A 22721-nucleotide genomic window follows, 5' to 3' on the forward strand; every position below is an offset into this window, starting at 1 on the left:
AATTACTAGGGAAGTTGAGGGAGAATAAAGGGAATTCTGCAGTGGAGCCACCTTGTAGGAAAATACCTGAATATTTATTTCCATGTAATGAAATTTAGACTGGTCGCCCCTTTATGATGTTTCTCTATCAACAAACCAGCAAAGAACTGCACTGAAACCCATGAAAGCACAAATAACTGTCCTGGAAAATCTGTTTGAATTTGGGAGATTAGTCTTTATTTACTATCCTTGCATAAAAAGTGAGCTTACTGACACAAAGCTGAAAATAGATTGCAGCTGATTTGATAAAGGTTTCTCTGAAAAGCCAGAGGCAACAACAGGCAAACCTTGTTTTGGTTTTAATGTGGGTATAACAGTATTCCTCAGTGCTTTATAGGACTTTTCAAAATCCATCGTTGATGCCACTGAATATAGAAACACAGCTGTAAGGCTTTATTATTTAGCTGCTGCCTGTTGGGGAATATACGTTGTGAGTTCACCGATTTTGTATTTTTAACTGCCAACACATCACAAAGTAGATGTTATCAACCAGATATAGGTACAGGAGAAGTCATATGTACTGTTGACGCCTACCAGTAGGAGCCTCCGATTGTTGATTCCGTATTGACATTTCTATAAGGAGATATATGTATCACTACATTCATCCTCCAACCCCATAATAACGCCTTTTCACCTCATCTTCATCGCTGCTCGCTGCATTATTCTGTCCTGTTTTGTCTGGACTCGGAGCGCTGTGTGTTCTTTGGCTGCTAATCCCTTTAATGCCAGGTTTCACCCCACATTACTCAAACCTGCTGCTCACACACACACACACACACACACACACACACATCACACGCTCTTATGTAATTTGGATCTTCATTGTGTGTGTGTTTTGCGAGAAAGAGTGTTAGACCCTTCTCTGAAATGGGTTATTTTTCCTGCCAGTAGCAGCTTAAGTGTCTCAATGAATACTTTAAGGGTTATTAGCTGAGAAATGTACTACAGTAGCAGCTATCAGCGGACGGTCCACCTGCAGTAATTGTATGAAGTTTCCTCCTGAACTGTGGTGTCATTGTGTCATCTCTTAACTCTTGAGTCATTGTAAGGACGTTCGAGGACAGTTGCAGGTGCTCGTTCATATTAAGTCAATTTACAAAGTGTGATTTTTTTTTTTTTAATGCGTTTTGATGTAGTACTGTTTGTGGTGTGCTCATGTTGCCAGCAGAGTATTGTAAAAATGCACTACCAGTCATTGTACAAATCAATACATTTGAACATTTCTGCACTTTTTTAAGAGCAGAAAAACATGAATTTGACCTGATGAGCTTCAAATAGTCGTGCTTGGACAGATTGATCTGAACGTCAGATTTAAGAATTTTAATTTGCTTGCTGTCTGAACATAGTTGAAAAAAAAAAAACAAGAAATCCTCATCAGTCCAACCACCTTCTAAACATTTATTAGTCTTTGCTCTCCCTCCGCCTGTGACGTTTTGAGACAGCGTGAATGCTGAAGCGGTGGATCTAGACCTTTCCAGCTCTGTGTCTCTGGCTGACTCTCTCCCTCCTTCTCTCCCTCTGGCTCTCCCCCAGTGTGCATGAGCTGAGTACAGAGCGAGGACTAAGGACTTGCTGCTGTCAGCCCAAATGCTCCAATAGCACCTCTCTCTCTTAGAGGCCAAAGTGGCCACTCATCATTCCTCCCTGCCTCTCTGACTGACTCACTCAGTAGCTCTCTGTCATTCTCCATAGTCAGGGTGTGACTATGGAAAACCACTGCCAGGGCTTACTGGTAAAGTCTGTGTGCACTCTACACTATCAAACTACAGCTCAGCCAAAAGCCTTTACAATTCAACAATTCAATAGGCCTCTTTTTTCATCGCTGGGACATGCCAGGCCTCTTTTATTAACTTTAGAGATTGCATTTCCGCAGAAACACAGCAGATGTGACAGCAATTCGTCTTCCTGTGAGAAAGAGACAGTTTGCAGCAAAACACAGGAATTAAACCAGAAACAAAAAAATATAGACATACATAGTACTTCTCGTATCATAATCAAAATGAAAAAGACTGGGTAGTGCTATAGAACAAGCCATTATATTGCAGTATTTAGGTAAGAAACCTTCATGTCATGCTTTTGGCTTCTTAACTTAACAGACTTTTTATCCGGGCTGTTTGGCTTTACTTTGTGCGATTTCATAATTTGGCGATACTTGCAAAAGTGGATTAAATGTATGACTTTTAGTACAAAGTAGGCTTTCATTTAATACATTACATGTACCACTAGATGGGCCTGCTAATTGATGCATACATTACCTCATGCATTCACGTAGCATAAATACTATTGTTGAGTGTTTGTAGTCTTGCAAAGCCAGACTTCATCTTAAGAGCTCAGTCTTTGCTACAAGATTAAAGTCTCAAAAGCTGAGAATCACTGGAGGCTGGTGGTCAGATATGTGCTGAACCAGGAGGTAGTAGTAGTAGTAGTAGAAGAAGAAGGTGGTGGTGAGTGTTTTTAGCTGACGCCTGTTGAAACCCCCTGAACTCCTTCAACAACAAAACTAAGTTGTTGATGTTGCAAATTTAATTTAAAGCGTGCTGCTGCAGCTTTTTGATGCTGCACGACCTGTTTCTCACCTCGGCTTTATTTAGAAATTGACTTCACTAATAGTTTGGAAGAAGTCCAATATTTCCAGAAGCAAAGACCAATGATAGCGCAATAAGTAGTGTTTTTGTTCACTTAAGTGCTCGACAGTTCATTCCTTCACTCGGACATCAACATGAACTGTTCTGCCAGCCAATATTTAGGTCACGTAGATAAAAGTAATCAGAGTATGAAGTTATTTGCAAGTATTTAGTAAATAATTCACTCACATTGGGGATAGCGTCACACCTGCCAACAGCTATTCATCTGACTTGAAATTATCTTTTTATTTTATTCAAACACACATCAAAACAAAAATGGATGAACCCTAGATTTATATTAGCCCCTGCCAGAGGCAACAGCAGTGACTGTAGTTCATGAACGGCTTCTTCTTCTATTCTGATACCTTTTTATAACTGAGGAGGAAGCCTTAGACTGCATTGCACAGATCAGAAATGCCGATATCATATTGTCCTAATGACTTATAGCACTAGACTAACTTTGGACACCATACATAATAATGTGTAGCCCTAGTAGCCCTCCAATCCCAATGATGGTGTCCAGGGCTGCTATAATACTTATTTGGTGTTTGTTATTTTGCTTTTTTAAATTTATTTACTCATTGACTTCCTTCTTATTTCCCCTTTTTCAATCAATTTAATAATTTAATTCCTTAATCTTACTTCTTGCTTCTGTTTTTTTTCTTTCGGTCGTAGATTCACATCCTCATATACACACACACACACACACACACACACAAATACACACATGTCCTACAGTAACTGGCGGGCGTTATTATAATAATTGTTGTTACTACTATTAATATATCCGGTGATTTTTGTATTATTGTAATTGTTTTGTTTTTGTTTTTATTTAAGGATTTGTCAGCTCTTGTTGTGTTTTCTCACTTTATGTCTCTACCACTGTTGTTGTTGTTGTGTTAATGGACTTTGCACCAATTAAAAAAACAAACACAAAGTAATGTCAAGATAAATTGATGAAAGTGATGTCAGCTGCTCATGAAAGGCTGAATTTCACTTTCACAACAGAGGCATTATGACATGAGCCCAACTCCAAGAGGCAGTTATGTCCATTCACTGGCAGTGTTCAGTCTACAGAACATCACATGGGGAATATCAAGCCTTTTCCCTTTTTCTTTTTCTTTTTTTTTTCTGGATAAAAAGCAAAATTTTCAAGGTGTTTGAAGTCTGTTACACTGAGAAAGATTGCCCAGCTGTAGGACTTTTATGGCCCACTGAGAAGTCATGTGACACTAATTCACCCCAGCACACCAAGTCTGTTAGGACAAGTCAAATCCCCTGCATTGTGCTCACCCGTATACCTGTTGTTTCTTGGCCGGCCGTCTCTAAGCCGCCGGAGGCTCTGTGAGTGTATGTTGTGTTTTCTGTCCGCCGAGGCTCTAAGCCATCTTGAGGCAGCCTTTCAATGAGAAATGACAAGATAAGACCCTGATGCACAGGGTCTCCTGACTATCACGCAGAGGGCTGGCATACAAACCTACAGGGTGGACGAAAAAAATCTTGATTCAGTTGGAAACTGCCCACTAAAGCGACAAGTGGAAGTGTCAGAGCTGCTTTTGCACTTTTTTTATGAAAAGACCAAAAACCCTTGACAGCTTTGACCACTTCAGTGATCCTGACAACCATTTGTGTAACCAGAAAAATATGTTACTGGTAATCTCTGTCATCTGTGACTTTGGGACAGTGTGTGCGGACATCTACATCATCCCTGTCACCTCACTTATGTGAGGCAGAAGTACTTATCAAACTAGATTATTCTAAAGAGACACATATTTGTGTGTTGCCCAGTAAAAAATAAAGGGATGTTGAAGAGTTGAGGCTAAAAGTTCTATTGTATAATCCAGTCTCTGGCTATAGAGGGCTTGTGGTGTAGGAGCAGGGAAATCACTGGGCCACATGCTAATCTCTGTTGATGGTTTATGTAACTCCTAGTGTCACATGATCACACGTCACCACCCGCCCAGCTACCGTCCCTACTCAGTCATTCACTCACTAGTCAGCCATTCAAACACAAATGGATGACAGAGGAAAAATGAGCACACACATACACAGTCATCCCAACCTGCTATGCTACCTTTGATTCCCCGTGCAGGTGCTCTCACTAATGCATCTATAGGGGGCCGACTCAGATCTCTCCACCTGATTTTTATAAGGAACGAGGGGTGTTAGTTACACTAAACAAAAGAAGCTCGGGACACACTGCTCTGTCACTTTGGAGTATTTATGTTCCTCCTGACGGACGGCTCCATGAGAGTACGCGGAGTACGAGTACAGGGCCATGACGAGATGGCAATGAAGCTTTTGTTCTGGGAGCTGGAGCAGCATCTCAAAAGGTAAAATAAAGACAGGGAATCCCCAGGGAGTCAGTTCACCGTAGCACTGCCTGGGCCAATCACTACTGTAGCTGCACACAAAAGGCTGTATGGCTGTATTGTCTCCCTCTCTGAACTTCCTATTCAGTCATTCACGGCTTCAGGGGTTGTGTTAACAACTTAAACAGGCACTGTACTAAGAACTCTTCAGGATTTGTTTTTTTAATGTCTATAGTTGATAAGTTGGGAGGTATATTCAGGTGTTATAACAGTAAGTGGCACATATATACTATACATATCTGTCACCTCCATGGCACCGTGAGTAATTAAACCCACAGCATGTTTATTTTCTTGACATATTTGGCTAATTTGTAGCAGCTCTGTTGCCGTCATGTTAGTCAATCTGGTCTCACATGAAGTCACCCTCTGCTCTGCAACAGTATAGTGACACATAAAGTACACAAGACTTGCTCTCCTTTTATTATTGTTTTCAAACTGATTTCTACAGCACTCATGATTTAGGTAGTGTTTACCTTTCTTGTAAGGGGTTTACTGGTACCAGTTTGTTTGTTGTTCTTTGTGAAATGCTTGTTTTTGTTGTCACTATCAGAGATGTTGATTCAACTCTGGTCATTTTTGAGACCTTAGTTATGGTGTTGTAATATTTGACCCCTTCATGCATGTAAGCTTGTTTGATTTAAAGATAACTCTTGATTATATGTAGTAAGAAATGGATGTATATGTTTGGAAATTAATACATTTTGTACAGATTGTACAGATGAATATTGTTTTTGGAAACAGGTCGTTACTCGTTTGTATTTAAAATGCCCCAAACTACTAATTAGTGTTGAATTTCTGTTCAAGCAGGCCTCTGTAAGAGGACTTCAAGCTTTGGGCTGCAAACTGTGTGGGCTGTTTTGCATTTTGAGTCACTTCTCGTAAGTTGCATCAGTAGGTCACTGGGCTGTAGCTGTTATCCAGCAAAACAGCAAGGCTGTCAGTTGGCTGACCCACATATAACACAGTCTGCAATTATTACAGTTAAACACTCAAGTGTTTGCTAATAAATCAAGTACATGTACTTAGAAAACAGCTTTTTTTTTGTGATGTTAGCATCCCCACAAAACATCACAGGAATGCTGTCACTGGTAAACTCCACTGGTAGAAAATAAATCCTACTAATCTCAACAAACAAACATAGACCCAGTTGTTTTCCTGTGTTGTGTAGCATTTAAACTCTAGATTTGTTCCTGAAATAATGAAAATCTTGTCCTTGATCAGTGACTCATCAAAGTGTTTTTTCTTGGAACATTTTTCTCTCTTGGCTAGCTGCCACCGTAACCAAGATATAGCCCCAATCAAACCTCTGTTTGCTTGTGTTTGAGTGTGACCGCATTAGATGCAGGTTTTATTCCTCAAGAGCTGTAAGTTGTACAGGCTATTTGGGTCTGGATAATTGGCTAAACCCTTTTCCATTCAAAGAAGAGACCGGAAAAGATAATCGTGGCTTAGAGCGTCTTATTAAGCAGGTCGGCCTCTTGTTGAGTGCTTAAGTGTTTGACTGGGATCGGAAATAAGCAGAAACTGACATCAGTAAATGTATTCGGGTGCTATGTTTGAGCTCTGTTCATGGTACCGGCGCTTAATCAGCTAAGACTCAGGTGTAGTGCAATCTGACTATGCAGATACCCAAATTAGCCTTAGCCGCTAGTTCAGAGGGAGGCACTGACTTTTGAATCAGTTTGACGGTACTTTACCTTTTACTCCTGATATTAGTGACATATCTGCCCCCTCACCTACTCTCCTCTCTCACTACTAAATACAGCATTTAGTGAAAAGAAATGGTACAATGTGGAAATTAAATGTATTTTTTAGGATCTGTAACATTGTTTAACACCATGTATATGTCTACAACGTTTTAGTTTAACACCTTTTTATTATATTTTTCCAAACTAGCGCCAATAAGCGTAAGACATATTAATGAAAGTTTGATCTCTCTCAGGTCGCTACTTGTTATTCAGGCCCTTAATACAACAGCTACCAGTCGGTAGTACTGGGTATCTAGTGCTAGAGTGTATTTTAACATGGACTAAAGCACTGGTCTTGGATGAGTCAGAGTGTCTTATGTGGACCTTACCATACCTTTGACTTTGTCTTCATGTTTGTTTGATGCCACACCTGCTCTTATTTTAAGTTAGGAGTGTAACCATTGGCTTGTGGTCAATACATGAAAGCTTTACTAGATCTTGAACTTGGCGGACCTTCTTTTCATTGATAAATATGGGAGAAAAGAAACAGAAAGCCGAATTACTAATTTTGTTTCTTGAATGCAGAAGACTGTATAGTGTGTGTGTGTGTGTGTGTGTGTGTGTGTGTGTGGGTGTGATGTGAGGCAGGAATGTGGAGTGTGTGTACACATGATTTTTAGGGTTGTGGGTGTATGTGGAATGTGTGAGAGCGGCCTTTCAGAGTGTGTAGGAGTTGTGTGTGTCGTTTAAAGGGGTGAATTTCTGAGTAGAGGAGTTGTTTTTAGGTGTGTCTGCATGATTGTTCAGCACAAAGATACTCCCCTTGTCAAGTGTTGTAAAGGCATTTTTGAGTGTGTGGTAATGTCGTCAGGTTGACCTCTTTGATCTCCCTTGTCAACTGAATGTCTTATACTATCTTGCAAACTTGATTCTCGTGTGTTTTAAATCTCATAAGGACTTGGTGAAAAGTTTTAATCAAATCAGTGACAGGCCGAGGCATGAGAGGAACACTGCTTAAGAATAGTAACAGGATGATTGTATTGTAGATTAAGATGGTGCAGAGCCTTTGTATCATTCTTTCAAAAATGAATATGAAAAGTTCATGGAAAAAATTCATGGTAACAAATGAGACCATACTGACAAAACCTCCCCACTATTTATTGAATTTTACAGAGGTTAAACCAGTTGGGTTGAGAAAACATCTTTTTAGTATATTCTGAGGATTTAGGCTTGTAATAATCTACTGTGCAAGTTTTTCAAGGTGTCACCCTTTGCATTTAGAGTTCCAGTTTCTAGCTTCACAGTTGACAGCCATCTAGTTTCATATGTCAATTATTTGATCTAATAATTGTTTAAAGGATAGGTTCAAATTTTTTCAAGTGTGTCTTAAAACAACAGTCAGGAGCCCAAATGAACACTGAAACAGGTTTTTCATTCTGTAATAATTCCTCCTGTTCGTACTGGTCATTAGAAGATCCCTTCATGAATTATTTACAGTGTAATTGATGTGAGATAAAATCCACAGTCCTTGTTTTGAGCAAAAAGGTATTTATGTATTTAAGACAATATGAGGCTTCAGCAGTCTGAGTTAGTCAAATAAAAATCTTCCTCATATACAGTCTTTTAGGTAAAAAAAAAATCCTTTTTGTGTCTTGACAGACAGTGTTTTTTTTTTTCAGCTGCAGTGGAAGGATCATAACGAAAAGAGGGAATTTGGCAATAAGAAGGCAGTAACTTGGCTTGATTTGACTAATGTGGACAAGCCTAATACTGGCTTCAAATAAACTTTGAGGGCTGTGGATTTTGTCCCCTATCACTTACATTGAAAGTGCATTATGAAGGGATCTCTTAATGGCCAGTTTTAACAGGAGGAATGATTACAGCAAGAAAAAAAACGTGTCAGTGTTCACTTAGGAGCCTGAATATTGTTTTAACTAAGATTTGAATCATTATGAACCTATCCTTTAGAGTTTCTGGGCTCCCTGACAATACAGTGTCTCAGCCACTATGTTCTGCAGTACTCTACAAGGCCACATGAGGGCAATATGTACATATATATGCATGATGGACCACATCCATGATGGATAACTCATAGATGTCCAAAATTGATTTATCACCTGCCCATAAATGAATGGCATGTTTCTATCTGATCGGAAAATGACTGTTATCTATCCTCATGATAAATGCTGTCACTATTGATAGTAAAGATAGAACATTTGTCTTTCTTTGTGGTCAGAGATGCATCCTGGAATGATTTATTGGATACTGTGTTTGGGTAATATTATGCCTCAGGACTTTATTTTTCTCAAAAGGGGACAATTAGCGTTAGTATGCGAAAATGCTGCAAAAACGCAATTATACACATTCTGACACCCATAAAAATTGAGCATAAAATGACTTATTTGCCACCAAAACCGCTTATATTCACTTCTGGGTAACAAGACCGTGAGTAATAACGCATTAGATATTAACAGAGGGATTCCCCGCAAGTCCTCTGGGGCGACAAACGCTTTGCTTTCTTCTTAAAGAGATAAAAACAAGATCATGTCTGTGAGGTGAAGGAGGCAGAGTAAATTCCCGTGAATATAAAGCCCAAAAGCAGCACTGGCAGCTGACACATCACATTCAAACAGGAGCTGATTAATGTACACTGTCGCTGTAATTCAACAGTCCTAAATCTTTGCCCTTCCCCTGCCCTGTTTTTCAGCATTTGCAGCTCTTTCTTCTTCCTTTCCCATCCGGTTTTCCCCGGTTTCATCCACCTCCTTTCCGCTCTTGGAATATTTTATGGTAAAATCGTGTCAGCTGAGCGGCAGGTGGGGGCGTTCCTACATAAATTATGCAAATAGCTTCCGTCTCGACCAATCAGGAGGCAGTCCCTCGGCGTGTCACTGGATAAATTATGCCGGTTTGTCCCCGAGCTGCAGATCTTTTTTTTCCCACTGTGTAGAGACGAGATGAGCTGACCTTGGATTGTATTTGTGCCGCTGCTGCCGGTGCACGAACGTTAACGGACAACAAAAAATACCGAAACAGAGCTTGTTGGATGTGTCTGGCGGAGCTGGTCTACTCAGTCGGGACACGGGGCTGTTTGCTAAACGGACTGTAAAAACATGAACAGCATGAATACGCCGTGCTACACCGTGGCTATGGATCTAGGCGTCTGCCAGCTGAGAAATTTCTCCATATCCTTTCTGTCGTCGTTGTTGAGCGCAGAAAGCTCGCACGTAAAGCTTGACAATAGGTAAATAATGTCTTTTTACATATAGTCACAGGTGAATGTACTGTCCTATTTTAAACGTGTATTCAGGGCTCAGCTGCCTTCACCTGCACCCAGTAATGTAATGGTGGTGCTCAGTCGATGGATGCTTCAGAGGCAGCACTGCAATAAAACGCTTTCCAGGAAAAAAAAAAAGGCATGAGCAATGGTTTCACAATGAAAACAGGCCGTTGATTTTTATAGAAATTTCCAGAAGCTTCCCTGTAACAACCCACATTTCTATAAAGAGAGAAAGGCTGCTTCTCCGCGGTGCTCTGGCTGGCTGTGTGTCTCATTTATTCATTTATTCATTTATTTATTTATTATAAGCAGAGATTGGTTTCGAACATGTTTTATTAATTTTCTCTTTTTCTTTCTCTTTTGCAGTTCGTCAGGAGCCAGCGTTGTGGCCATAGACAACAAGATTGAACAAGCAATGGTGAGTTTTTTACAACAAAAAAATATCAGTGGCTTTGATGAGGATTACAGGAAACGTACGTGTAACCTTGGTGACCTTTTTGCTATGAGGCAGTTGGTTTATTGCATTATCCGTTAACATTGCTCTTTGTTGATCTTCTTGCGGCACTTGAACAACAGACTTGTATTCATTTAACGTTAAATCACTCGGAACAAAATGGAAGTTGCTTTTGTGTTACCGTGGTTTAAATGAATCATACACATGTACTAAAGCATTAAATAGCACCGAATATGCTAAAGCAATTCTAACGTCAGCGTCTTTCACAGAATAACCGTTACTACTCTGTAGGCAGCTTGAGACAACAACATGAACGTTTTCAGTGTCGTTTATGCCTATTTTCTTAAACATGAAACGATAAATTTAAAAACATAAAATAATAAATGTCAGATTATTGGTCGTATTCAACTTGCTTTCGGTATTCGGAGCTTTTATTTTCCCACAGAAAACCAGACGAGTTTCATTTTCAGTTTGAGTTCAGTTGTCGCTGTTGTCAGCGCTGTTGCTAGGCAAACTGGAAGGCTCTCACGGCTTGTTATAAATATCTCGGCCTCTGATTGGCTGGCACTTTAATGTGGGCAGGATTAATGACGTAGCACCCTGGGAATATACCTTCGTTTTCTGCTTTTTATATCTGATTATTGCATTATCAATAAATTTGATTTGATACTATCAGCCTCACTTTTAAAGATCTGTTTCACTTTTGTCACTCAATATGTGTGTTCAGTATGTAATATCTTTGGTTTACAATCACTTTGTATATATTTATAGTTCTTTTTTATTTTTAGTATATCCAGATTGCAGGTTTTTGTTTCGCACCTCATTCAGAGTGATACCAATATAGATGCTAGCATCATTCATATAATAAATCAGGGTATCTGCAGGTCTCCAAAAACATAATGCAGACCTTAGAGGGTGTTAAAAAGTCTTGAATTTCACTTACAAAAGTCTTTAATATTTTCTCCCTCCTGCTGTGGGCAGGGATGTTAGTTATGAAATCTTTTTGTATCTGATTGCAGGCATTATACACATTATAAACTAAAAGTGGGATTGTTTTGACAGTAGATTGTGCGTGCAGGAAGCTGTTTAATCTTTTTTTGTGCTGTATCAGTCAGCACCGTCAGACCTGTGGCACACACTTTCACTACTGCTAGTTGAAGTTGTTTGAAAGCTTATCAAGTGTCAATTTTAACAATAACTTAACTGAATTAATCATTTTTAATTGATAAATCCATCCATCTATTGTATACTTCTTATTCAGGTCCAGGTTGCATTAATTAAATTAATTATATCACGAGAAATTATTCTTATATACTGCTGGGAAGCACTGAAAAAATAATATATAATGATAAATAATTCTAGGCCATATCGTCCCCACTGGTTTTACATCATACTGTAGTATTTTTTGCCTGGTATTATGATATTAAATTGAATTTGATGAGATATTTAATAGGTCTTTTTGAACCCTGCAGATACCCTGTAAACAAAATTGTCTGTATTCTTTTAAATCCCATTTTCCCTGCTGTATGACATGATGACTAGTTTCTGCTTCAATGACAAACTGTTTATATTGTCATTATTCTTTTTCTGTGGGAAAATAAAAGCTCCGAATACCAAGCTTAATTAACATTTGCTTGGACTTTGTTAAAGAGCAAACAATCTTTTGGGTTATGGGGTCACTTGATGTACAGTTCAGGACATTTCGTAGCATTTCTTGGTCTGTTGCTCAGTAAATCTGGGGCAGGGAAACTCAGGTTGATGTTTATTTGATGGATTCTAGTCCTAAACCGTGATCTCTGTCTGTCTCAGGACCTGGTGAAGAGTCACCTGATGTATGCCGTGCGCGAGGAGGTGGAGGTCCTGAAGGAGCAGATCAAGGAGCTGATCGAGCGTAACTCCCAGCTGGAGCAGGAGAACACCCTGCTGAAGACACTGGCCAGCCCAGAGCAGATGGCCCAGTTCCAGGCCCAGGTCCAGACCGGCTCCCCGCCCGCCGCCCCTACATCTGCCGCTCCAGGGCCCCCAAGCACCGCCACCCTCGCCCAGCCCGCCTCGCACAGCTCTGGCCCCTCGGCGTAGCCCAGTCTGCGCAAACACAAACTTGACTGACTTGACTGTTTTTGAGCTCTGCTACGGCAGCAGAGCTAAACCTTGCCTTCTACAGCAGGAGGTTTCGCTGTTAAGACAAGAATTTGCACATATTTATCTCTCAGAAGGATGCAGCTAGCGGGACGAGTGGGGCAGTGGAGGGTGACAATCTTGAGACGCTCTACGGGGGGTTGGTTTCAGAGGAGGAGGAATCATCGAACATTTGCCAAATAACCCTTGGACATATCAACTAGAATGTCTTATTAAGAAGGAACAAAACAAGCTTATCAGTGGCGATAATATACTTAATTATAGATTAAAAAAAAAATCACTGTGCCTGTGTCTGGATTTTAAGTGATGTCGATTTTACTGATGATGGCGAAGGAAGAGTAGGAGGTGGAGGACTGTGTTGGTTGTTACCATTTTTTGCTGAATGATGTAATGTAAATAAACGCGGTTCTCTCTCAAGGCTAAAGTTACAGGCAGAGAGATTTGAGAGAGAGAGAGAGAGAAAGCGAGAAAAAACGCCTTCTCAGAGTGACAAATGAAGAATGTGAGCAATTATTATCATGACAAAGTCCCCATCTGGAATGGGGTGGGGTGGGGGGGGAGTCAGGGGAAGGGTATTTTGAACAACACTTGGCAGCATTGATGACGTTACTTCAACTGTGGGTTGGTGGGATGAACAAAACGTGGTTTCTTATGGAAATGATAATATTATATTTTCAGTATTTCACTTTCAAGCTCCTCATTTTTGCCCGTGACAAAAGCTCATCGTTGCTGTTTTCTCAGCCCTGCAGTGGCATGTAATTTAAACCTTATTTGACAGGGTTGAGAGACATTTGGGCTAAGCTGCATTTTTTTTTTTTTTTTTTTTTTTTTCCTAAAAAGTTTGGACAGAAGATGATGTATATTTCTGTATAGTGTAAGTAACATGTAAAATAGTGAGGAGGAGAGAAGAAAAACAACAGATGCTATCTAGGTCACACAGATTGAAGTGGGGAAGCGAGGAACGTGCTGGTCTTGCTCAGTCTGTGTCGTCTATTTTTAATGCTGTATTTTCAGGATTGTGGATCGATGGGAGTTTAGGTTATTTAAGTGACAACACACAGCCAACAATGTTGTCCATATCCCCTACTGCTACAATAACTCTTACTGTAAAACCATTTTCACTTGGCTCCTTTTTTTTTTTTTTTTTTCCTGACGTATTGCACCTTTTACGATTTTTTTTTTTTAAATTTTTGACAGTGAAGTACTTCTGGATGAACAATATCTTCAACCTTTAAGAAAAAAAAAAACAAAACAACAAAAAACAATACAAATACAAACAAACTCTGGAGATGTTTTTTCTTTTACATTCTGTGTATCAGTTGTATGCTCATGTTCTGTGCATGTTTTCCGCAAAGACCGGATGAGAAATTGTAACATACATACCACAAAATTGCACTTGACAGCCGCACTTCACAACTTTCAATAAACATGCTTAAGGAAGAATAACTTACCTGGTGACTATTGTTGTCCTTCTCATCCTTCCTGATTGGCTGGTGAGCTCAGTCCAGCGGGTGCGACCACGCGAATGTACACCGAGAGTCCCGTGACTTAGGGAGTCATGTTGCTCAGGGCGATATTGAATCAAGGTTAATGATTGTCTGCTATGTTGATCTGCTTTGTTAGCAGTTAAAGGACATGTTCACAGTGTGTCTTATGAACCCTGAAAGAGGTTTTCCTCACTTTAATCATTCCTCCTGTTCATACTGGCTATTAAAAGATCCTCTTCAAATGTGCTTTCAATGTAAGTGATGGGAACCAAAATCCACGGTGTGTCCACACAGTCATTTAGTGCAAATATGCATTTAAAAGTTGATCTGAAGCTTATATGAAGCTTCAACAATCTGAGTTATTCACATCAAATGGATATCTGCCACATTTACAGTATTTTTAGCATAAAATTCCCCTTTTTGTGTTTCCTCGGACAGTGTTTCCCTGTTGAGCTGCAGTGGAAGTAGAAAGATATCTACTTGATTTGGACAACTGAAGCTTCATATTAGCTTCAAGATAAACTTTTAAATACATTTTTGCACAGAAGGCTTGTGGATTTTTAAAATATTAGGAACACCTTTCAATATAATGCACACCACCACCACCCACTACGACTTCAACAATAAACATAAAGTAGAATAATAACCTTTATAACAACGTCAGCAAAAACCGAAAGCTATGTAAAAATAGAATTTATGGTAGACTGGGTGTGTTTGATTGCATTAGATTACACAGGTGTTCCTAATAAAGTGCTCGCTGAGTGTAGTTGTAGATAGTTACTGTACTGATAGTAGGTGGGCAGCCTGATGATAAACATGGAGGCCAAAGCAGATAATTACTGTTAACAGTTAGGTTTGGTGTGAACATTAACAGTGTGAACTGCATGACCTCCCTGTTGAACCAGACAGAAAGAGATTGGTGAGGCTTTATTTTACAGTTTCTTGAATTCCTAATAATTTCCTGGGAAGGTTTCCAGACAGAAATGTGTATTTTGGCACCAATTACAAGTAAAATATGAAGAATGTTCAGTTATTACACTTTCAATGTGTAAAAATGTGCAGTAATTTGTCTACAGGTAAGCACACAATTCAAAATAGTATGTGAAGAGTAAAGTTTCCAGTAGTAAATGATTGATGAATAAATATTAAATTGGCTTTCAAGGAAATTCCCCTGGACATCAACTGCTTTTAAAACTAAACCTTTGAGTTAACTACAGTAACAGCACATTAGTTTGTTTCTATTTTCTCTATATTTAGCACCAAAACACATTGTTCTTTCCGGGAAACTTAAGAGAAATGATCAGGAAACAATGGATCTGTGAAATAAAGATTTACAATGTAAAAACACAAATCAGTATTTCAGTCGTGGTCTCCCAGACTAAAGTGGACTTGTTTCTGGTGGCTGAGTTACACCTTAAAGAGGGTGAAACTGATTTTTACAGTTTGTTTTTCTTAATATGGTTTAGTTCAATAATCCCACACAGTACTGGACTTGGTTTGAGGGAAACCTCCACATCAAAGGTGTAAACCAATGAATGGTCTAATCTTAATAAGCTTAAGTCATCAGCGTTACAGGAGGTTTGTAAGAGACCCTGGATGCAAACTACAGTTAATAGATTATAATTCTCAATGCACGTTCATCAGGTGGTGTTTAAAGTAATTTCTCTGGTGTGTTACATTGTGCAAAGTGGGAGAGTTCCAGTTTGTTTTTCTGCAAGGTGGATGCTCAGTTTCTCACAGGTTGATATTAACATATTTGAAAGGATCAAACAACATATGATCAGTTCATTTAGTGTTAAACTCTGCAGGAGCTTAATCAATGAACTGATACTTGTAAGGAATCAATTTTTTGTGCCATTCAAGCTGTCGAGGCCTTGAAATAATGTCTTGATATTTCTGCAGCTTCATCCCGACTAAACATGAGACACAAAGTGGAACTGATTTGTTTTATCCTGCAGACACTTTCTGTACATGTTAACATACATATGACAGACATCTGCCCATCATGTGTTTTTGGAGTCCAGTCACAACTCTGTTTTGATTGTTTTCACAGTATATGTACTATTTTTAACAGCATCAATCAAAACAGCACAGAGTGTGTGTGTGTGTGTGAGATCAACACAGAGTCTACAAAACCCGGGCGCTTCCTAAATGCTCGACATTTATTTGAAAAAAGATTCTTCTCACACGACGCAGACGAACACAGGCAGATACAGTATGGCACATTGTCAGCAGACTTCACTGGCCGCACACTCTCACGTTAACAGTCTCACACACACGTACACACACTCACACACACACACACAGAGGTATGAGCCAAGTGAGTGATGAGACACACACACACACACACGTTCTCCAGCCGGCGTGGTTTTAGACTGTCCATAGAAAAGCTGTCAGCACCACAGACTGCAACACATGTAAACGCTGATCGAGGGGTCGCTGGAGGCAGAGGTCGGGGGGAAGCTTCTGTCTCCGAGGTCTGCTGGATCCGAAGCTTCGGTGTCAGTCTCTGGGCCTCTGGAGGGGGTCGGGGGGTGTGTGCAGGCGCGGGTTAGCCAGGCTCAGTGAGGGCATGAGGAGGGGAACGGGAGCCTAGAGGCTCCTTCTGGATCACATCCCCATACGGATGCTCTGAATGATCTGAAATATAGCTGAGAGGACACAGACCGACATGTCAAACCATGCTGGCTTGTTTCATGTTTGTTTGCTTTTCATAAACGACCAATTTCACAGCAAAAATACAGAAACAAAGCTGTCAAAACACAACATACAGTAAATATTCTCATTGTGGTGTGAAACAGAGTGATGACAACTGAGGAACATAGAGTTTAATGATGTTTAAAGGTGCAGTGTGTAGAATTTAGTGGCATCTAGCAGAACAGACTCCGCAGACATGGAATATAATATTTATAAGTATGTTTTAATTAGTGTATAATCACCTGAAAATAAGAATTGTTGTGTTTTCGTTACCTTGGAATGAGCCCTTTATATCTACTTAGGGAGTGGGTCCTCTTCCACAGAGCCCGCCATGTTGCACCACCATGTTTCTACAGTAGCCCAGCTTGAACAAACCAAACACTGGCTCTAGAGTGCTTTTTGCGTTTTTCTTGAGTATCGCATCCACCGTAGGTTCTCCTACATGCTTGGAAGGAAAGGTGTATTCATTTGGTTGCAATCTGCAACCTCACTGCTATACGCCACTAAATCCCACACACTGGTCCTTTAAAGTAAGTTAGTTTGGGAAATACGCTTGTTCGCTTTCTCATGGAGAGTTAGATTAGAAGATCATACTTAGCACAAAGACTAAAATGGGGGGAAACTAGATTGTTAACACATTATATCTTGTTCTCCAAAGTGTAAAGCAACAATTTTTTATGGGGGGTTTATGTATTGGACTATTTTTTGGCTCTGAGCAGTTGCCAGGCAACCAGTGGAGACTCCAGGAAGTTACTGCTCACCACCGAGAATCAGTCTGTCACGTAGCCCCCATAAAATGCAAAATTGTCATTTTTACACTTCCGTTTTTTTTTTTTTTTATAGATCAAAGATATAATGGGTTCATTTGGGGAATTTAGAAGAGTTAATAGACACATTTCGTTACCTTTGGCATAACCAGGCTAGCAGTTTCCAGTCTATATGCTACAATAAGCCTAGCTTAGCATAAGCAGTAAACTGAAGACAGACAGACATAAGAATGGTGTTGATCTTTTCATGTAATTGTCTGACAGAAAGCGAATAAGCGTTTTTCCCCAAATTATGAACTTTAACAAAGAAGATTTGATGCATATTTTGCAACTAATTGTTGGATGTGGATGCACTGAAGAGTTGACATCAAGGTCAAAGAGTTCATCACAAGGTTGAAATTCTCTTTACATTTAATATACAGTATTTTATTCTGTTTTATGTCCTTTAAATTAGGATTTTGCTGTTGTAGCTATATTATTATAAAGTGTGGAAAGTTTTGAAACTATCACAATATGCATGTGTGCACTTTTATAATGTACTCAAAAAAAACTGACTACTTATTATTAATGAGCTTTGAGATTCAGCCTCAACAGCTGGAAAAGTAGAAAATTTGCCCATTTTTTTTCTTACATGTGACTTTTGCTTCACTCCTGAATGTGTGTGTGTGTGGTGATCTGTGTGTAGGTCAAGTTTTCTTCACCCTGAGCTGCGGCTCACAGGCTCTCGAGGGATCGCTGTACAAGGAACGTACCTGATCCACACACAACAAATACAAAGAGGGCGAGTAGCCAGGGGCCCACAGGATACTTCTCCTCTTGTGGTCGCTATGGGAAAGAAACATACACACACACACACACATACACACACACATACAGATACACACACACACATAGAGTACATTAGCGTTACAGCTGCAATAGAAAAGTGACAGATGCTGCAAAGCAAAGCTAAAACTGCTTGAGCGTGGGTAGCTTTACAAAGAGGTTTCCAATTTCCACGGCTGCTCGGGTTGTTTTTTGCTGCTGTTTTTTTGCTGTGTCACTCTTTCTCCCTAAACCCGCCACCGCCAGTTATCTTCAGAAGTAACGAGACGCGATGATACTCATCAAAATGTCCACAATAACAGCTCTGTGGTTGCACTAAAGAACAACAAGAGGTGTCTAATTATAAACTGAATAGTGCAGAGTTAGCAGATTTTCACACTGTGGGTCATGTGGAAAAGATGAGTGGTAAAGCACGAGGCGTCAGTCTAGGATTTAGGGAGAACCCATCAGTCCCACAGGATGACATCATTTGCTTGGACAGGAAACATGTTTGTCTGCTGGTGATGAGGGACACTGTTACAGTCACTGATGCTGAGAGGTTGTTTTCTTCAAGCGTTAGCAGTGTCTGTAACTTGAGCAGCTTGATATTAGACCTTTAAGCTACTATTTAGTCTCCATTTAGTGACAAGAGGGCTGTGCAATGTTACTGTACACCACAACCCACATGAGAAAAATGGTGATTGTACTGTTTGTGGTGACATATTGTAGTACAACGCCCATGAGAGAGTTCAAGAGTCTCCAGAAAAATTAGGTTCAATATCATTACTTAATGCACAAGAATTAATCTAAATTAAATGACAGGAAACACTACTCTACGGCCATAAATCTCAACTCAATCCCAACTATTTTGATAATTGATCGATCGTTTTCAGTCATTTTTTTAAAGAAAACAGTCCAAATTCTCTGATTCCACCAACTTAAATGTGAATATTTTCTGGTTTCTTTAGTCTTCTGTGATAGTAAACTGAGTACTTTGAGTTGAGAACAAACCACATATGAAGACGTCACCTCGGGCTTTGGGAACCAGTGATTCCCATGTTTTCTGACATTTTATAGGTCACTACTTTTATTTGTATAACCAAATCCAAGCAGACAGAAATAAGCTAATTTTGAGCTGTATTAACATCTTACGCCAAGGTAGACATGTGTGATTATGTATACAGCATATAAAAATGATTTAGTGTGTAGTTACCATTTAATGACTGAGCCCATTGCAAAAAAAGTTGTATGTGAGTGTTTGAAAGAAACTAAAAATCAAATATACATATACTTTACAGGAACAACACTCTGTCTGATGAAATATAGCAGAGGATGAGGTGGAAAAACTTAAAAGTGCATTAATTCATAAAAGACTCAGAAGGAAGATGGCTCATATTCTTCCTCATAATGGAGAGATTTAATGGGAAAATTATTCACTGTTCTGGAGCTTTTGATTGCAGGTGGAGTTTCGGTGGTTGCAGATGTTCAAATTCACATTTTTCACATCTTGTCCATGATGTCTTAAAAGTTGAGATTGAAAGTTTCTTGATCTTTGAAACAGGAGTTTCAACAGCTGCTAAATGGACCACATGGTAAATTTGTTTTATCAACTAAAGTCAAGAATCAACTCTCAATCTCAATTTTTAAGCTTTTAAGCCAGCGTGGACAAACAGTCCTTGAAGAAAAACGGGAATTTGAACCAACCAACCAATAATCCAAATATATGTAGTGGTATAAAACAGAGAAAAGCAGCAAATCATCACATTTGAGAAGCTACATACAATCAATGTTTGGTATTTGTGCTTGATAAATAACTTAGATGAATGATTATCAAAACAGTTGCTGCTTAATTTGATCAACTAATCAATTAATCAATGTAGCACTGCCACTTTTAGCATTCTCAGAATTAGCTAAGAAAATATAACTAAGAAAAGCTAAGAAAATATATCCACACATCAACGAGAGCTGCAGCGATTAGTCTATTAATTGATTAGCTGATCAACAGATATCATTAAGCAACAATTTGGTCGTTTTTAAGCAAAAATGTCAAAACTTCAGTGGTTTCTGCTTCTCAAATGTTAATATTTGGTGGTTTTTTAAGGCTTTAGCCTCTGGAAAAATGTGAGTTTATGCATTCTTTTATGCATTTTTGACTTCTTTCTCATATTTTATCAACCTTAAGATTAATCAATTGATCGGGAAGAAAATCCGCAGATTAATCGATAATGAATAATTGTTAGTGGCAGCCCTGATGATAACTAGCCTGTAGACTAATTCACACATGAAACTGCAATCAATAAATTCAAATATTGTCTTATGCCTCAGATATACACCTGAACATGTCTGGATACCTGTTATATTCACTTTTCAGTTTGGTGTTTATTTGATTCACTAATCAGCAGCAGTTTCAGTTACTTTCCAGCAGTGGTGGAAGAAGTATTCAGATCCTTTACTCAAGTAAAAGTACCAATACAGCAATGTAAAAATACTCCATTACAACTAAAAGTCCTGAATGAAAAAGAACTCAAGTATTAGCAGCTTGATGTAGTTTAAGTATTGCAGTAAAAGTAGTGGTTTGCTCCCTCTGGATGATATATTATTATATATGACATCATTAGATTATTAATACTGAAGCATCAGTGTGTGAGCAGCATGTTACTGTTGTAGCTGCTGGAGGTGGAGCTAGTTTGAACTACTTTATATACAGTTAGCTAGTTTAGTCCAGTGGTTCCCAACCTAGGGGTCGGTCCCCTCTGAAGGGTCACCTGATAAATCTGAGGGGTTGTGAGATGATTAATGGGAGAGGAAAGAAGAAAAAACAAAGTTTTGATACACAAATCTGTTTTCAGTTTTTGGACTTTTTCTCTAATCTTTGATTTTTGGTGAAATATTGGACCATTTGAACATTTATTGAAATGAAACCATGTGAGAAGTTTAGAGGGAAAATCTCTATTTGGTGGAGCTGTTAACAACTCATAAACATCTGAAATGTGACCCCGACTACACACTGCTCTTTATAAGACGTCAAAAGCCAAAAAGGTTGGAAACCACTGATTTCATCTTTAACAATGTGTTGTATTTTAAAAGCTTGTTATATTATCCATTGTGTCAAATCTTCATCTGAAAAGTAACTAAAGCTGTCAAATAAACGTAATGGAGTAGAAAGTACAATATTTCTCTCTGAAATGTGGTAGCATCAAATGGAAATACTCAAGTACAAGTAGAAGTACCTCAAAATTGTGCTTAAGTACAGAATTTGACCTTCCAGTCTGTATACTGGGATTAAAGTAAGAAAAGATTTGTGAGCTTGAAAAGTTACTCAGGATGAAATGTCTACAATATATTAAATGAAGTATCATATGGATTTAAAACTGCTCTCTGGCTGAACTCAGACATGGAACTTTAACCTCTGTGTATAATATAATAAAAAAAACTTTTTATTTTTGTCACCATCCTTGACCAACAAAGTAACGTTAAGTTACTGTGAGGAGGGCGGTAACGAGCAGAGAGAATCGAGACTGAATAAATCAAAAATTTTTTTTATTCAAACAGCTCAGCTTAAACCTGGATCCTCCATCTCCCACCACACCTGGAGGGGGGACACATGTGAGATAACCGGGACACACTGAACGGTCATCACCATCATCATCACCACCACCACCACCACCACCACCACACCATCACCATCATCATCATCATGCTGAACGTCACCTATCTGGGCTAATGCCATGCTGTCAGCGGATGCTCACCAGCGTCTTGGCCACGTTTCCTCTCTGCGTGATGTTCTTGCTGTGTTTCTCGTTGGCCATGCGGATCCTCTGTTTAGCCACCATCTTTCCCGGCGTTTATAACGAGCCTGCTGCGCCTGTTGTTTGTTTTCTGATGCTGCAGGCTGACAACAGCAGCTCGCGCCCCCCCTGCGTCAAGCTCGCACAACTCCGCCGGAAGCAAACCGGAAACACGGCGATTCCGCTTTCAGAGTGCAACAATGAGACGTTAGTGGTGCGGTGTGTGTGGTCGAGAGGACGGACGGAAGCGCAGTTTGTATCTTTAAAGGTGTATCTATAGTTGCTTCATTATTCTGACGTGTTTCCGAGGAAACTTAAATGTAAAGTGTTTGTCAAAGCCTTTATTCTGAAGGTTGACACAGGAAGTCACGTGGTTAATGTTGATGCACTTCACACAGCGCCCCTTTCGCGTGGCCCGGGGCGCGCGCTCCTGTCATCAATTATGGATTTTAATCGATTTCATTTGAAAAAAAAAAGTGATTAAAAAAGACAGCATGACAAGTCTGTTCACTTCTTCTTCTTCTTCTTTTTCTTATCATTATATGTTTTACCAAGTAAATATAGCATATTATAATTATAGTT

General features: G+C 39.4%; 2 protein-coding genes across 5 annotated transcripts in view; one reads left to right on the forward strand and one right to left on the reverse strand.

Annotated features, from left to right (window-relative positions):
* The window catches only part of tsc22d1 (TSC22 domain family, member 1), a 37152-nt gene extending 23106 nt beyond the window's left edge, over positions 1–14046 (forward strand). The window contains exons 1-3 of one of the 4 annotated variants that reach the window (XM_044365737.1): positions 4655–4996; positions 10370–10421; positions 12267–14046. In XM_044365737.1, coding sequence (XP_044221672.1) covers positions 4887–4996; positions 10370–10421; positions 12267–12536 — 432 coding nt within the window. In that variant the 5' untranslated portion in view covers positions 4655–4886 and the 3' untranslated portion in view covers positions 12537–14046. Of the gene's footprint in view, positions 1–4654; positions 4997–8916; positions 9968–10001; positions 10268–10369; positions 10422–12266 lie in introns of those variants that run through there. The other 3 variants (XM_044365736.1, XM_044365738.1, XM_044365735.1) reach the window with 3 other exon arrangements.
* A 2185-nt stretch (positions 14047–16231) lies between these two features.
* Positions 16232–22457, reverse strand: serp2 (stress-associated endoplasmic reticulum protein family member 2). Its single transcript, XM_044366064.1, has 3 exons — positions 22101–22457; positions 18300–18372; positions 16232–16734 (listed from the first exon to the last, which is right to left on the reverse strand). Exons 1-3 carry the CDS (start codon positions 22182–22184, stop codon positions 16694–16696), a joined length of 198 nt encoding a protein of 65 aa, XP_044221999.1. The 5' UTR covers positions 22185–22457; the 3' UTR covers positions 16232–16693.
* Between the last annotated feature and the right edge of the window lie 264 nt (positions 22458–22721).

Source organism: Thunnus albacares, chromosome 11, assembly GCF_914725855.1.
Source record: "Thunnus albacares chromosome 11, fThuAlb1.1, whole genome shotgun sequence".
NCBI classification, from domain to species: domain Eukaryota; kingdom Metazoa; phylum Chordata; class Actinopteri; order Scombriformes; family Scombridae; genus Thunnus; species Thunnus albacares.

What these genes read in the sequence shown, in the direction of transcription:
- serp2 (XM_044366064.1), bottom strand. Translation starts at nt 22,184, where the DNA reads ATGGTGGCTAAACAGAGGATCCGCATGGCCAACGAGAAACACAGCAAG. An exon ending in GAAACGTGGCCAAGACGCTG is followed by an intron (nt 18,373 to 22,100) that starts GTGAGCATCCGC and finishes TCTTTCCCATAG; the next exon opens with CGACCACAAGAGGAGAAGTA. An exon ending in ATTTGTTGTGTGTGGATCAG is followed by an intron (nt 16,735 to 18,299) that starts GTACGTTCCTTG and finishes GTGTCCTCTCAG; the next exon opens with CTATATTTCAGATCATTCAG.